Raw genomic sequence first — 16,704 nt, forward strand, 5'->3', positions numbered from 1 at the left:
TGTGCTGGGCATTGAACCCCAGTCCTCTAGAAGAGCAGCCATCTTACTGAGCCAATCTCTCCAGCCCCCAGTGCTGCAATGCTTGTATATAGTTCCCTAATTTAACACTTAAAATTATGTATATACATTCTCGTTGCATCACTGTGTCCAAGTATAGGGTAGAAAAAGCATATTCTTTGTTCTTTTCTTGGTTGGGGAGGGGGAGTTGCTAGTAACGGAACCCAAGGTTTCGTGCATATAAGGGAAGCACTCTACTTCCCGGCATACCACAGTTTCTAAATTGGACTCTTACGTTTAAGCTTAGTGCTGAATGGTGGCACACATCTTTAATCCCAGCACTCAGCAGGTAGAGGCAGGTAGATCTCTGAATTCAAGGCCAGCCTGGTCTAGAGAACAGGTTCCAGAACAGCCAGGTCTATACAAAGAGACCCTGTCAGAGGGCAGGGCAGTGCTGAGGAGTTACCCAGAGCTTTGTGCATACTAGGCAAGAATTCCACCACTGAGTTTTATGTCAGCCTGAAATTATATTTTTTCCTAACTAAATTATGACCTATAAATTAGAAAAAGACATCATTAAAACAATTTAACAAATAGCAAAGTTATCACTAGTTAATGTGATATCAACAGAAAATCTGGAAAATAAACAATATTCAGTGTCTGATGACACCATCAGTGAACACAAAAGTATTAAATATATGTAATTCCTATCTTTTAGATATAGACCTACAAAGAATATATGCAAAAACATTTTCCTCAAAGGCTCACATTATAAAAGTATGATGATGGTTTTATTACATACTAACTGGCAATTTAAAAGAAAATAGTCTGGCTTTTAAAATATATATAACTTGCTGGATGTGGTGGTATACACTGTTAATCAGCACTCAGGAAGCAGAGGTAAGTGGATCTTTGTGAGTTCAAGGTTAGCTTGGCCTACAGAGTGAGTTCCAGCATAGACAAGGCTACACTGTTTCAAAAAAACAAAACAAAATAAAACAAACAAACAAACACACACACACACACACACACAGAGAGAGAGAGAGAGAGAGAGAGAGAGAGAGAGAGAGAGAGAGAGTGAGTGTGTGTGTTGGGGAAGTTTATATGAGAGCACTGTTAAAAATGTAAAAGATACAATGTAACCTGAAGTGGGAACAACAAATTTCTGGCCTGTAATGTAAGGCAATGAAAAGAGCACAAAACGGAGTTGGGGGTTTAGCTCAGTGGTAGAGCGCTTGCCTAGGAAGCGCAAGGCCCTGGGTTCGGTCCCCAGCTCCAAAAATAAGAACCAAAAAAAAAAAAAAAAAAAAAAAAAAAAAAAAGAGCACAAAACTATCCTATTGAAGTGAAAAATATATAATTTCCATATACAATGAGGCCTATTAAAAATAGCCATAAAATTTAAATATTTCTGCTTTAAATTACAGATCACACATATTGTAAATAACCAATAAAATTCACTTAGTAGAAAGCATACTTACAGAGCAATAAAGAAATTTATCCTGGTATGTTCACTTATAGTAAATTTAGCTCTCTTGAAATAAACAAAGGTCATAGCCAAAAGATACTACAAGGAAAAGTTAGAAATGAGTATTAATGGTTTGCTTTCACTAATACAACTGCTATAAGATAGTTGACTTTAAACTAAGGCAATATTTCCCTTTATACAATCACCAGAGTACTTATTGTTTGGCCCCTATAGTTGATTCACTTGAATAGTGTGAGAAAGAATTATTGATAATTTATTATATTTAGTGAGGAGGATTTCTAAATTTTATCATAGCTGGTGTATTCTAAAACTAAAACTCTACTTTTTTCTATCTTATATTTCAAACTTATAAAGAAATTGAAATAGTTCAATGAGTAGTCAAGCGTCTTTCACCTAGATTCACCAATAGTTTTAAAACTGTATAGCAAGGCCTAACTTTCAGTGAGAAAACATTTTAAATGTCTTATTAAAAAGACACACAATTAGCTTATTAGAACATATGCCAAACTCTAATGTTAAACAAGTTATAATATGAATATGGTTTTTCTGTCTTGTTCACTATCTTGTAAGGGCATCATACAACAAATGACTCCAGGGCTCCCTTCATTTCTATGTAAAGGATTTTTTGAAATAACATAGTCAAGTCTTCTGGGTCAGTTACTTTTCAAACACTGCCCCCTGCTGCACAGCAACATTAAAGCACATAAACTGTACTGCTTGCCACGACTCTAAACCAACTTGAATATTTGGTTATATCATTACTGTTTATTTGAAAAGTGATACTTTGATTGTTTTAAAAGATTAAATTTTTTGGATATTTTATTAAAATTTTACCCTTATTTATATTCATTTATTGTTTTTTGTTTACTTATGTTATATGTCAGGCTACTACCCAGGGGTGGGGATGAAGAAGTCGGTTCCATCCTCTCCTTCCACCATGTGGATCCTGGGACCAACCGGGTCATCAGGCACCTTCACCTGATGCAGTTGTACGTATCCCACCCGCATCGAATTATCAAATGTCTATCATAAAATGTTAGTATGCCTCAGATTTACCTCAAAATAGTTTACATTCCCGAAAACAAACAAAAATAGGTTGATTATTTTTAAGAACCACAGGAAGATCTTTGTTTTATTATATGTTGTATGTGCTTTAATGTTTCTAAACTAGTTTCCACAGAGAACAGCACTGTCTATTCAAGAGGACACAGAGTTTGATTCCTAGCTCTCATATGGCGGCTTATAACTGTTTACAAACCCAGTTCGTGGGGATTTGATACTTTTTTTCTGGCCTTCAAAGACACCAGGCATGCAAGTGGTACAGACATATGTACAAGCTAAACACCCAAATACATAAAATTAAAGCTTTTAAAAAAGGTTTCCAAAATATTTTTTGAAAAACAACTTTAGTTTTAAATTACGTGTGTGTGTGTGTGTGTGCTGTAGTTGCCTGAGGAAGCCAGGAATCTCCAGCTACCCTGGAGATGGAGCTCAATGCAGTTCTGAGTCACTTGATGTGGGTACTGGAAACTGAACCCGGGTCCTCTGCAAGAACAGGAAGCGCTCTGATCCACTAGCAGATTCCCCAGCCTCCCAAATTAAAAAATTACACATTTTTATCTTTGTCACATTTAAGTATGAAATAAAAGCCTTCATTTTGACATTTAGTATGAAATCAGAAGCTAATTTTCTGAGCATTCTTTTATTTTTATTTATATTTTAACTGTTATTGGACTTAATTAATATATGACTGCCTAGTCTAAATGAATATCTACAAAAGCAAAAGGACAACTTTTCAGCTGACTCAAAAGCATACAAACATATTGGAATATGTCCACCAAAAAGCATTTACCATCACTATTCCTAATATATTTGACAGTTTATGGGACTCCAATATCTAATTGAGAACATGTTCAACTAATTTTGGCCTGTGAGATTACTAGGAAGAGGATAATGCATGACTAGTCTGAGTGAAAATAAAGTAGATGGACACTGTGGCACAGTCCTGTAATCCCCTCACTCTGGAGGCAGAGGTAGGTAAATAGCTTCCAGTCCAACTCTACAGGGAAAGTTTTAGGTCAGCCAGTGTTACATAGTTAAACCTGTGGGGTGGGGAGGGAATAATGATACACGTGAATCAAAATGTCACAATGAAATTAATTTCTTTGTATACTAACCAAAAAGAGAATGATTCATTATTTTACAAATATTTTTAATTATGCGTGAATGTGAGCATGTGTGTGAATGTGTGCACAAATGCACAAGTAAACCCATGCTCTCTGGAGATGGACTTACAGGTAGCTGTACGCAGCCAGATCGGGGTGCTAAGAAGCAAATTTGAATTCTCTGGAAGAGCAACAAGTGCTTTTAACTGCTAATCTATTTTTGTGTCTCACAAGCCATTTGTTTTATAGAATAATTCTCAATTTTCTTTTGTCTAGTGTTTCTCAAAAAAATGTGACAGTGCTGTTCTATGGTTGTTATCTGTCAGTGAGGAATTCCAACATGGAATAAGAGATTATTTATACCATCATAAATTATAGTAACAGCAACTTAATGCCTACTGAAATAGTAATAAAACTGTTTAAAAAGACAATTGGACTTTTATGTCTAAATTATTTATAAAATATTTCAAACTTACAGAAAATTCCCTTAGTGGCATGAGTTTCAAGAATTTTTTCTCCATACCAATTAAAGGTAACCAAAATGTACTGAATCTAGCTGAGCACAGAACATGTCTGTTATCCTAGCTCTTAGGAGGCTGAGGCAAGGCAAGGCTGGAGTGAAAATGTATCCTTGCACTTCCCCCACCAAAGTATGGTATCTCTATTGATTCTTGTTTCCAAACAGATTTGATAAAAATTAAGTGTAAGAATTCTGCTTTGGGGGACAGTTAGATGGCTCAATGGCAAAGGCACACGCTGTCAAGTCTGATGATCTGAGTTCAATTCCTATGTCCCACACGGTAGAAGGAGAGAACCAACTCTGGCTATAAATTGTCTTCAGACCACATACTGGCTATGGCATACATGCTGACACACACACACACACACACACACACACACACACACACACACACACACACACACACACCAAAAGACTTTTGATCTGAAGAGAGAATGTAGGCTAGCTATTTTTCTAACCGTAATGAAGGAGAAAGTTCTTGTTAAATCATAAAACTTTTTATGGTCTAGTAACATAACAGTGATGGTTTATGATTATACTATTTCTAGTTTACCTTGTCTGCGATTTTGCAGCAGCAGTCCATCCACAAGAAATCTTGAATTAAATCATCATCTATAACAAAAGATAGCTATGAGTTATCTTCTTAAATATGTTTTCTTTTGAAGAAATCATTTCTAAACTGAGACATTTTAAAGTAATGTTTAGAAATTAAACAAAAATGGTTGCTAATGTGAAGTTGTCAGTTTTTTTAGTATATTTATCATTGCAAGGACTGTGCGTTTCCCATCTGTTTCCCTTTATTATGCTTATACTCAGATTTAAAGGAGAATAATATTTCTGAGTTTCCTGAGTATCCAACAGGCTGTTAGGTACCAGCTCTTGGTTCTTTTGCAGTGTCAATCTTAAGAGGCAGAAATGGAATCTGGTGCAAGATAATTCATCTTCTAAGAAAAAAACAACTTAATACTGTTCTGAGCGTATTGTTTTTCTATTACCTTCTCCTCTTAAGGTCCAGGGGTTTTTTTGGATGGGGGAAATCCTTTCCTCCTATTTCCTCTCTAGTCTACTTATTATTCAAACAAAAATATAAACATGTGTATATAAATAATTTCAACTTTTACTTACATTTATAAGTAGCATTTAATTTTGAGAAAATTGATTAGGATAGAAAGATCAACAAAATCAAGAATAATATCTACCCCAGAGTAGTGGTGCATGCCTTTAATCCCAGCACTGGGGAAGCAGAGGCAGGCAGATCTCTGTGAGTTCAAGGCTCGTCTGGTTTACTCCAGGCAGCCAGGGATACATGGTTAAGACCCTGTCTCAAAACAAAAACAAAGAGAACACAACAAAGGCCAACATCACAAAAACAAAACAAAACAACACTACTCATTTTTATTTGAAAGCATTAAAATAACCTCAAAATATGTTGAAAACTGTCAGAATATAAGAAAGTCCCCTTCATTCTATTAAAAAGGCAAAAGTTCTTTATGTTCATTTGGCAAGTTATGTTATGCCATTGTAATTAATATTTGGAAAATTCTAGGAATGACTATTGATTTTCTCAGAATTAGTTTTGTTAATTCTGTTTCTATTTCACAAGTTAACTAAAATGGTAGATTCGAGTGTTTTCTGAGGATTCTGAAGAGTATTCAAAAAGTTTGTGGATAAGGGCTGGAGATGACCAACAAAATAGGAATTTGGCTTGTCTGTGATCCCAGTATTGGCAGCTCAAGGAAGGAGGATTAGAAACTCAAGGTCATCCTTGGCTACATAAAGAGTTTAAGGCTAGCCTGACATAGGTGAGACCCTTTCTTTCTTTTTTTTTTTTTTTTTTTTTTTTTTGGTTCTTTTTTTTTCCGGGGCTGGGGACTGAACCCAGGGCCTTGTGCTTCCTAGGTAAGCGCTCTACCACTGAGCTAAATCCCCAGCCCCTGGTGAGACCCTTTCTAAAACAAAGTGGGAGGAGTAAAGGAAAGTATGTGGGTAATAATTTTGTTTTATTCTTAGTGAGAAATGTAAACATTTACCACTCTACATTCTGATGGGGAAATCTTTGTAAATTGTTTGTATCCCTTACGTATTTTATGTCATCATTGAATTTTGATATCCTTTATTTTCTGTCAAGTTTGCTTACGTTCACATAGCCTTCCTCTATAAACAAGAAGGTCTGTGGATTGTGTGGTATAATTTGATTTCATATCAGGAAACATTGACCCTATCCCTTATTCTAATGTCTACCTTGCTGCCACACCTGCAAAAGCAGGCTCCTTTCTTGTCTGGTATAAATACTACAAAGAAGTCTCTATTTGTCTGTTAATAAATATATAAACAAAGTAGTCTTATATATTGTATATCTATTATATATTTCAACTTCATTATATGAACATGTTGATAACTGTTCTTACTTTTAAACAATAATCCAAAAGATAAGACTGAGACTTTCTAGATTGATCAATATTCCTATTTTGCTTTGTTTTAGCTATAAAAGTCTTGGAAAACACCTTCTGGCATAGTCAAATTGAGTTGGTACCTCAACTGAATCTCTATACTCTTTTAGGTCAAACAAAACTGGTTTCCTGAATTGCTCAAAACATACGCTTGGCATTTAAATAGCCTAAACAGATCAATTTGGATGTTTTCATTATAAAATGACAAAAGAGGGCTAGCAAGATGGCTTGGTGGGCAAAAGCACTTACCACCACAGGGCTTGACAACCTGTGTCCAATCCCTGGGATGTATATGATGGAAGGAGAGAACCTACTCACAGTAAGTTGTCCTCTGACCGCCACAAACATGGTGAATGTGTGCACTCCCCCACCCCGCACAAATAAATACACTGTAAAAAACTGACAAAACAGATTTACATTCTAATTTTTAAGAACACTAGACTAATAAAATGTTTTACACCTACCAAATAATTTAAAGAAAGCAGTCATTTCCTGACGCTGTATAATTAGACAAGGCCCTCTGGGCCGCTTAGGTTTGTTATTATGTGCATTTTTTTCAGATGCTTGCCAACTATCTTTAAGAATAGGACGCTTCAGACTAACAGGCTTTCTAGTTTGATGTGACCTATTTGAACCTGATTTTACATGAACAGTGACAGTAGGTGGTGTCTCACAACACATCTGATTATGCCGCATTTTAGCTTCCCAAGATTCCTATAAAAATAAAAATACAAAATTATTGATCACATTCATGCATTTCTATATAAAAACTAGCTGGATACTATCATATGCAATCATATAGAATGTTGATTTTGCTATTAAAACGTTAGTTGTAACACTGAATCATATTAGAAATTGTTCTTACAGTGCTCAGAAATGCTATGCTTCCTCTGGGTAAATGGTATACTCCCTCTTGTTCCTTTTGGCTTTGGTTATTCTGGAATGCAAAATCAAATCTGAAACTTGTTTATTCTTTTTTCCTGGTAAGTGTTCCTTGATCACAAATTTTCCATATTCAATAGGCAGTTATTGGTATTTTCTGAAAAGTTTTAGCAAATAAATGGCACATGTGCTTTGCAGGCTTTTTATAAACTCATGCTGTGTGTGAGTGTGTGTTGTTGAGATGGAGTCTCAATATGTAGTTCTTGGCTGGCCTGAAACTCATTAGGTAGACTAGGCTGGCCTCAACTCTTAAGAGATCTGCATGCTTCTGCCTCCTGAGTCTGGGTTTAAAGCTGTATACCACTATGCACAGCTGTAAATTAATCTAATTTTAAATTTGTTGCCATTCTATCTGAATAGCTGACTCTAAGCATATGGTATAGGCATATAGTATATAGTGCTATGAAAGTCTGGAATGAAATTTATCTGTCATTATCCAACAATGTGAATGCTCATTACTATTTGGGGTTTGGTGATGACTAGTGAATATTACAATTATATTACTTTTTGGCCAAATTTTTTCTATAATAGTAAGGAATTGAGATATCAATAGACAAAGGAACAACTCCAAGATACCAATGAGAACCTCTGAGTCTATGACTCATAGTGACCCAGGCAGCCACACTGCTTGGCATTCAAAGAGCTATGTACAGATTTTCTCTCCTGACTCTTAAAATCTTCCCTGCTGGAGGTAAGGCTAGAACCAATATGAAAACTAGCTGGGTAGTGTCAATACTATCCAATCTGAGAGCCACATCCGTAGTTTTATATTTCGTATGCATTTTTATTTTATGTGCATTGGTATTTTGCTTGCACATATCTGTGTGAGAATATCAGATGTACTGGAATAGCAGACAGTTGTGAACACAACGTGGGTGCTGGGAATTGAACCTGGACCCTCTGGAAAAGCAGCCAGTGCTCTTCACCATTGAACCATCTCCAGTCCCCCACAGTTTTATATTTTTAAAGCTGTATTTAAAAAAAAAAAACCATGAGGGCTGGAACTATAGCTATTTGTTAGCACACATGAGTTGGGCTCAATCCTCAGTGCTTAAAAAAGGAAGTTAATTTTGATATGTCTAGTGCAATAGATCTAACATAGGCTTAACATCTCTCAATATAAAAATTAATGAAATATTTTATATCCTAAATCATTTAAGTCTGATACATTTTAAATATTTTATACATATCTCAATTTTGATGCTAATCGTTAAATAGTTTGAAATATAGTTTATAAAAATGAAGTAGGGCTGGGCAGTGATGGCCCATGCCTTCGATCCCAGAATTTGGGAAGCAGAGGTAGGCAGATCTCTGTGAGTTCAAGGCCAGCCTGGTCTACAAACTGAGTTCTAGGACAGCCAGGGCTGCTATACAGAAAAACCCTGTTTTGGAAAAAAAAAGCCCAACAATAACAAAAAAAATATATAAGAGACTATTTTATACTCTTTCCACTTCATATTTAAATTAAGTAAAAACTGTACTCTTATTTGTACCGAGACAAATTCGGGTACTTAATGGTCGCATAAGGCTAGTGGCTACAGTGTTAATCAATGTAGGGTATATTAAGAATTAGGCAGAGGATCTAGAGAGATGGCTCAACAGTTAAGAGCACTAGCCATTCTTCCACAGAATCCGGGTTTGATTCTCAACACTCACACAGGGGTTCATAAGCATCCAACTCCAGTTCCAGAGGATTCGATGCCTTCTGGCCTTGGAAGGCAGCAGGAATACAAGTGGGGTGTGTGTGGTGTGTGTAGAAAGGGCAGGAGGAAGATAGAAGGAGGGAGGGAGGAAGGGAGCAGGAGAGGGAGAGGGAGAGGAACTAGGTAGAGGATTGCTAGCCACAGTACCTGTAGCACAGCTATATCTTTAGTCTGAGAACAAGCCTGGACAACACATAGAGACTCTATCTCAAAACCAAACAGAACCAACCAACAATCAAATTAGATAAAAGGAATGATAAGTTTTACAATTTTTCTTGTCTTTTGATTCCTTCATCTGTCTTTCTTCTGGGGAAAACAACAACAACAACACAGTCATCAAGCTTCTCAAATTGATGGGGCAGGGCTAGGTTCAGAGGTAGGACATACCAGAATACAGAATACTGTGGTACATTTTCCAGGAGCTAACTTTTACTCAATGGTAAGTGACTTTCAAACAATGTTTTTATATTGAAACTATAGGTCAATGCAAAAATGCAAACTCCGTGTATCAGATTATTTCATCTAAGACTTGAGAAAACAGGAAAAGGCAATGTCCCAAGTAGAGATTCACTGAAGTTAATAAGACTGGATCAAAGTTGTGCAGTTAAGAGCTTACAAAGAAAAACTACGGCTTGTGTCAAATTCCACTTTGCAGTATCTTTTTAATATAGCTCTTTGTTTAGATGCATCAAAGAGTAAGAGTTCTCCTGAAAGAGGAAAGAAATAAAGGAAACAAATAAAAAAATAGAGGAAACAAATTAAAAGATGGGGTATTTCTCAAGAGGAAGAGTGAAAGGGGAAATAAGAGAAGCTATGTAATTTTCTTCAAACAAGACACATTCTGTCCTAAAGGGAAGCTGCTTAAGACTCACAAAGTAAACAAAACAAGGCTCTGAAAAATAACTCACACCTTCACCAGCCCCCTCTTCAAGGTTCTACAGCCTAAGGACCACTGAGGAGAGCAGCTCTCCCAGCCATCCCCGGTGCTGGGTGGGTGTTTCATGAAGCAGCTTTATACAGGCTTCTGTCAGTAAGCCCTCACCCATACTCCTGTAAGTAACCCCAGTAAACTCAGGCTTCTCCAAACTGGACTTGGTGGAATTCCTACTTTGGTCTGTCACTGATTCCCTGTTTAGGGTGAGCAGATACTGGTTTGCCCCTCTCAAGGAAAAGTCTTACAGCATAAGGTAAAGATCCCTTAATTCACTTGCATGCATTCTACCCAACATTTGAAAAAAAAATTCTCAGCAAAATTCATAAAGACGATGTCTGGGCTTGTGAGGTTTAGGGTTCTTTTGTTTGCTTGTTTTGTAAATACACCTGAATTTTGTACGCATCTGAAGAAAGTTCTCTCTGCGTCTGGCGACAGGATCATGAAATAGAAATAGTTTTTCTGTGTGAAAATCAACAGCCAATTCCCTGGCGACTGGCGGCAAGTAGGCACGAGAACGTTCGTTCTTTTGGAGAGACCGGCTAGGGGGTCGCGGTGAGACCACAGCAGCTCAGAACTCAATACCCCGGGGCGACTCGGGGCGAGGGCGTGGGTCACGGAACAAAGTGGCAGGACCCGTGTGTCGACCCCGTGAAGAGGCAGAGCCTCGGTCCCCACCGTGCACCACCCCACGCCACCTGCCGGGGCCGCAGTGCCAGTCTCCGCAGCTTGCCCGGGGGTCCCTCCTCTCGCCCCGCGCCGCCAGCTCCTGTCCCCGCCTCCGGGATGCTCGCCCACGTCCTGGCCCTTGGAGCGGACCGGACGCTCGAGGCCGCGAGACCGGGAGCTGCGGCGCTGAGGGCTGCGGCATCCCCGCCTCCTCACGCAGGACTGAGGGAGCGAGCGGAGGGCACAGGCGCCGCCGACACTCGGGACTCGCCATCAGGCGCGGCCGCTCGGTGCGGGCGAAGGTACCTGTGCAGGTCAGCGAAGCGCGAGCGGCCCGCAGCCTCCGCCTCAGCGATCTACCTCAGGCGGTTGCGCGCTGGTCGCAAGCCGCAGGCCGCAACACCCGCTTACCAGCCTTAAGCTGCGGGCCGGGAGCACGCGGCCGATGGAGCCAATCAGAACACGGGATCAGCCGGGGGCGGGGTCGGCGCTGTCGCCCCGCCCCCGCCCCGTCCCCGCGCTGAGCTGGGCGCCTTTACCTTCTGCCGTTATTCCGCTCTAGCTCTTTGGACCTCCTTGATGCGATCGCGCTTTCCTGCGAACGCTGTCTGTGTGCAGCGGTTGAGGAGCTCCGTACAGGACGAGGAGACGGAGCTGCCCTGCAGACCACAGCTGCCCACCGTTCTCCCTCCCAGCCTCTCTGCACGCGCCTCGCACCTGGGTGCTGAGAGAATGCTGCTTCCAGAACAGAGTGTGCACAAGTGTGTAAGAAGAGGAAGATACCAACTACGCTAGCCCAAAAGGTGTGAATAAAGTGGCCTTCAGTGAGAGGGCAACGTTCTCCGGTTCACAGCCCTAAATGCTCCTTTTGTCATCCCATGCCTTCCTGAGACGTCTGGGATATAGCAGTTGCGTATTCAATGCTCGCCAGTCCCATCCCTCTAATGCAGAATCCGCTTTTTTTTTTTTTTTTTTCTGTTGACACACCGCATCCGTTTTCCCATGCTGTTAGTCTCACTGAGTGCATACTCCAGAAAGGGACCATATTTAAATCATTCTGGTGGTTGATGCTGCTTCTATGGTTTTCTGTTACTATAATTATAGCATTAAGAGAGATTCGGCCTCGCCTGTTTGCGGTACTTCCCAGCAATTAATTCCTCGGTCAGCAACTCTGATCATCAAACTCATCTTATATTTACACTAAAAATCACAAGGATCACTTTGAGAACTAATTTTTCTTGGGGGACGGAGGCTTTTGAGGTTCTTTTGTTTTTGTTTTATCCATGGCCTTTAAGTGAATAAGTGTTGTCAAGAAACTCTTGAGGTTTCTCCATGCTTCATCTGGCTTTCCTTGAGGAGCCTTCCCTGCTGTCTTCCCTCCTCGCCCTCCCCCCAGGTGTCAGGGATTTTTGTGATCACTAATTTTCTGCCATTAGTATAAAGTGTGATTTTCCAGCACATGTTGTAAAATAGTTGATGACATACAGAACTAACTAGAACACAAGACACATAAGCCTTGAGAGGTGAAGTACACACACACACACAACACACACACTGTAAAATAGGATTTTGTGTAGTCAAGGCTGGCCTCCATTCGATCCCTTTTTGCCTTAAAAGGTTACAACCAGTGAGGCCTTCAGTTCTCACTTGTGTTCCTTTTTGGTTTAAGACTTTTGTACAATGTGAATGCACTGGAGTTTGAGTTCTGGTTTGAAGTTACTATTACTTTTTTTTTTAATGGCAGTATAATTGCAGACAGCTGAGTGACCTTAGTATGTCTTAGTACGAACACAAATGTGTCATCCTGGGACAAATCTTATATTGTGGGCTTATTAGTGGACAGATACACAGAAAGCATTGTTTCTTTCTCGTCTTTCTCAGATCTGAGACTCTGACATGATTCCATATTTAAACAAGTCTCTGGAGGCTGGAGAGATGTCACTGGGTATGAAGAGAAAAGACTGAGGTAGCAGAATAAACTCCATTTTAAGTTAACTTGCCCTTAGAGAGGCGTGGTCCCCAACCCCTGAGGTCTGAGGAAAATCACAAACTGTCCCTGGCAGCTGTAAAATAGACACCGCAGCTGCAGCTGGCTGATAACAGAGTGGGCTATGAATATTAGTCTTTCCCAAGTCAAGGCTCTCCTTTTTGATGTATACTCCCTCCTTGAGGTTTAACCAGGTGCTGTAAACCCCTTAAGGGCCAAAATTCTTTACCCTCCCATGTGATGCCAAGGCTTGGAAGCCTCTGCCTGTGGTTTCAGGGTCAATCTCCCTCCTGTTGCATCAGGAAGATTTGTGTCCCAAGCTTGAGCTTGAATAAAGCTGTCATGTGTTTGCATTGGAGTTGAGGTTCCTGGTGGTCTCTTTGGGGTTTTCTTCCAGAGGATCTAGCTTCAATACCCAGCACTCATGGCAGTTCACAACTCTTGGTAATTCCAGTCCTAGGGAACCCAACACCCTTCTTCTTAACTGTAGGCACCAGGCACACAGGTGGCACACACACATAAAAGTGGTCTCTCTGGTTTGAGACAACATTTCTCTGTGTAGCTTTATAGTCGTCCTGGAACTGTAGACCAGGCTGGCCTTGAACTCTGAATTCAGAGATATCTGCCTGCCTCTGCCTCTGAGTAGTAGGACTACAGGTGGGAGCCATCATCTTCCGGCTCTTTTCCCTTTTCTTGTACATTGTTGCTGTCCTGACACACCAGAAGAGGGCATCAGATCCCATTACAGATGGTTGTGAACCATCATGTGGTAGCTGGGATTTGAACTCAGGACCTCTGGAAGAGCAGTTGGTGTTCTTAACAGTTTAGCCACCTCTTTTTTTTTTTTTTTTTTAATTTTCAAGTACCTTATCTTTTTTTTTTCAGGATTTATTTATTTATAAGTACACTGTAGCTGTCTTCAGACACACCAGAAGAGGGCATCAGATCCCATTACAGATGGTTGTGAGCCACCATGTGGTTGCTGGGATTTGAACTCAGGACCTTTGGAAGAGCAGTCAGTGCTCTTAACCACTGAGCCATCTCTCCAGCTCCAGTTTAGCCACCTCTAAAACACTCTTTTGCCTCTTCTTGTCCTTCCTGTTCTTCAATCTCTGAACCATGCTCTTGGTATTCACCTTCTGAGAATTTTGAGACCCGTCCATTTTTTGCAGTCTGAAACAGAAGCAGTTCTCACTATACTTAAATAATGCATCCATAATCACAATTTTTCGGACTATACATTATACTGTCTTCCTTTTTAAAAGTATTTTATGTATATGACTACCGTCTTCACACACATCAGAAAAGGTAATCAGATTTTCATTACAGATGGCTGTGAGAATCATTGTGGGTGACAGAAGAGCAGTCGATACTCTTAACTACTGAGACACCCTCCAGCCTCTACTCTTGATTTCTTAAATATATCTGAAACATTTCCACTTTAAAAAAAATTAAAACCTAGCTTATAATATGCTCTCTTCACCATTTTAAATTTCCTTCTGATGTCAATGTTTCAAGGCCAGCTTAAATCAATGAGCCTGACTTGCTTGCTATATGCAGGGATTGGAACAGGGCCGCAGGAGTGTAGTCTTTTGAAGTCCAGCAAGGGTGCTTTATTGAGCCCTGTCTCACCCTCAGATCTCACACCCTGTCCACAGAGCTGTGACAGAGATGGAAACAGACTGCTGTGCAACTCTTGAATCCTTACTGCATTTTCGGCAGTCCTCATTTAGGTAACTAGGTTTTTAAAATAAAGCTATTTTTCTTTGCATATACAATTTTGCATGAAGAAAATCGTATGTATCTTAAAAAGAACATGTACAAAGAACATATATAACTGTGTAGACCACACCAATTACAAGGATGTAAATAGGCACCACCCATCAAACATTTCATTTCTAAAGATTTGAGTGTGTGCAGGTACCATCAGAGGTCAGAGGAGGACACGAGAGCCCGGGAACTGGAGTAACTGGAGGTTGTGAGGTGCCTGGTATGGGTTCGGGGAAACAAAACTTGGGTCCTCTGCAAGAGCATTAAGTGCTCTTCACTCACTGAGCCATCTCTCCATCCCCACACTCCGACTTTATATCCAAGGAACAGATTACCAATACTGTTTAGAGTCTGCATGCTCCTCTTCCTTTGCCCACGCACCACACCTATTCCTAATAGGTGAAAGGTGACTTTTTCCCATTCCCTCCCTCCCTCTCTCCCTCCCTCTCCCTCTCCCTCTCCGGCACCCCTAAGTGCCAAGGATAGCAACCACATTCATGAATACCCATCTTTCCCCAGCCCAGCCCCTGTTACTGGGAGACACAAGCTGTGCAAAATTCGTTTTTGTGCAATTTTTTTTTTATTGAAACCAAGCATTCAGCTTGGTCATTTAACACAAAAATAAAATAAAATCTGCTTTTCTGTACAGTTTCTTCCGCAGTACCAATTTTTGTTCCTTACTGAAAATATTTTTGCTGGCCTTTCTCCAGATTTTCTTGAAACCATGACACAATCATTGTTTTGCAAATGAGGCAACAATCTCTTCTGCTTTCAAGTCTTGTTTAAAATACTGATTGGACGAATGTGTAAAAAATACAGTGTTATGTAAGTATACCAGTTTCTCAGGAATATGTGAAGTGGCTCACTACAAGGATAGAAATCAGCACAAGAAAGTATCTGGGGATGTTTGACTTTGAATATGTAAGTTCCCACTGTGCCTGTAAAGCAGAGCTAGCCACAGAACCTTTACATAACTGAGCACTTGGACTTCTTAGTGCCAGTACACAAGCCTGTCCCTTTAAGACTGTGATGCACACCCCACAGACAGCCGCCATCAAGGCCACACCCTCGTTGTGGCTTTCAGGGAGAGCTGTGTAGTGGCTAACAACTAACTTGATGGTGTAAGCATTACCTGGCTATCATCTGTGCACTGTCACACAGGCTACCTCAGATGTTTGAATGCTGAGATTGTGGGTGTGAGTCACTACACCTCACAGTAAGAGTTTTTAAGCATGGGCTAGAGTTGAGAACACTTGATGCTCTTGCAGAAGATCCAGGCTGAATTCCCAACACCCACGGTGGCTCACAACCATCCACAAGTCCAATCCCAAGAGATCCAACACCTTTTGATTTCTACAGGCACCCATGTGGTATACACACATACACACAGGCAAAAACACTCGAGTAAAGTCTTTTTTTTTTTTTTTCTTTTTTTCGGAGCTGGGGACCGAACCCAGGGCCTTGCGCTTGCTAGAGTAAAGTCTTAAAATGAGTAAATCTTAAAGAACAAAAAAAAAAAAAAAAAAAAATCCAAAACTCTCTGAAGCAACAAGTAGCTTAATTTGGTATGCCAAGTTGGTTCATGTGTTCTACCACAGACAGTTTCTGGGGCATTCTTAAACTACCAGTTGTCAGAGGGTTATTTTTTTGTTTTGTTTTGTTTTTAAGATTTGTTTATTGCATTTGTGTGTACACTGTCACTGTCTTCAGACACACCAGAGGAGGGCATGGGATCCCATTACAGATGGTTGTGAGAAGCCTGTGGTTGCTGGGATTTGAACTCTGGACCTCTGGCAGAGTAGCCACTGCCACCTCTCTAGCCCCTAACATGGCTGTTTTAAGCCAACATGGGTCATGCCTACAGTGTCAGCTAAGGCAGAAGACTAGAGCTGGAAGCCAACCTGGACGACTCTGGCTCTAATCAAACAAAAGAAACAGTGACAACTGCTCCAATCAAAAACACTCATTTTATTTACTCAACACTTAACAAAAAAATCCTTTAAACGTTATTTTTGTGTATGTGAGGGTTTTTGCCAACATGTATGTCTATATACCCACCACGTGTGCCATGTGTGTGCCTG

General features: G+C 40.1%; 1 protein-coding gene across 9 annotated transcripts in view; it reads right to left on the reverse strand.

Annotated features, from left to right (window-relative positions):
* Positions 1 to 11,312, reverse strand: part of Spdya (speedy/RINGO cell cycle regulator family member A) — a 55,616-nt gene extending 44,304 nt beyond the window's left edge. Inside the window, exons 1-4 of one of the 9 annotated variants that reach the window (XM_039111749.2) lie at positions 11,173 to 11,312; positions 7,086 to 7,335; positions 4,725 to 4,783; positions 1,479 to 1,564 (exon numbers count right to left, since the gene is read on the reverse strand). In XM_039111749.2, the coding sequence (XP_038967677.1) occupies positions 1,479 to 1,564; positions 4,725 to 4,783; positions 7,086 to 7,317 (377 nt within the window). In that variant the 5' untranslated portion in view covers positions 7,318 to 7,335; positions 11,173 to 11,312. The other 8 variants (XM_039111750.2, XM_017594029.3, XM_006239768.5 and 5 more) reach the window with 8 other exon arrangements.
* Positions 11,313 to 16,704: the final 5,392 nt, after the last annotated feature.

This window comes from Rattus norvegicus, chromosome 6 (genome assembly GCF_036323735.1).
Source record: "Rattus norvegicus strain BN/NHsdMcwi chromosome 6, GRCr8, whole genome shotgun sequence".
Classification (NCBI taxonomy): domain Eukaryota; kingdom Metazoa; phylum Chordata; class Mammalia; order Rodentia; family Muridae; genus Rattus; species Rattus norvegicus.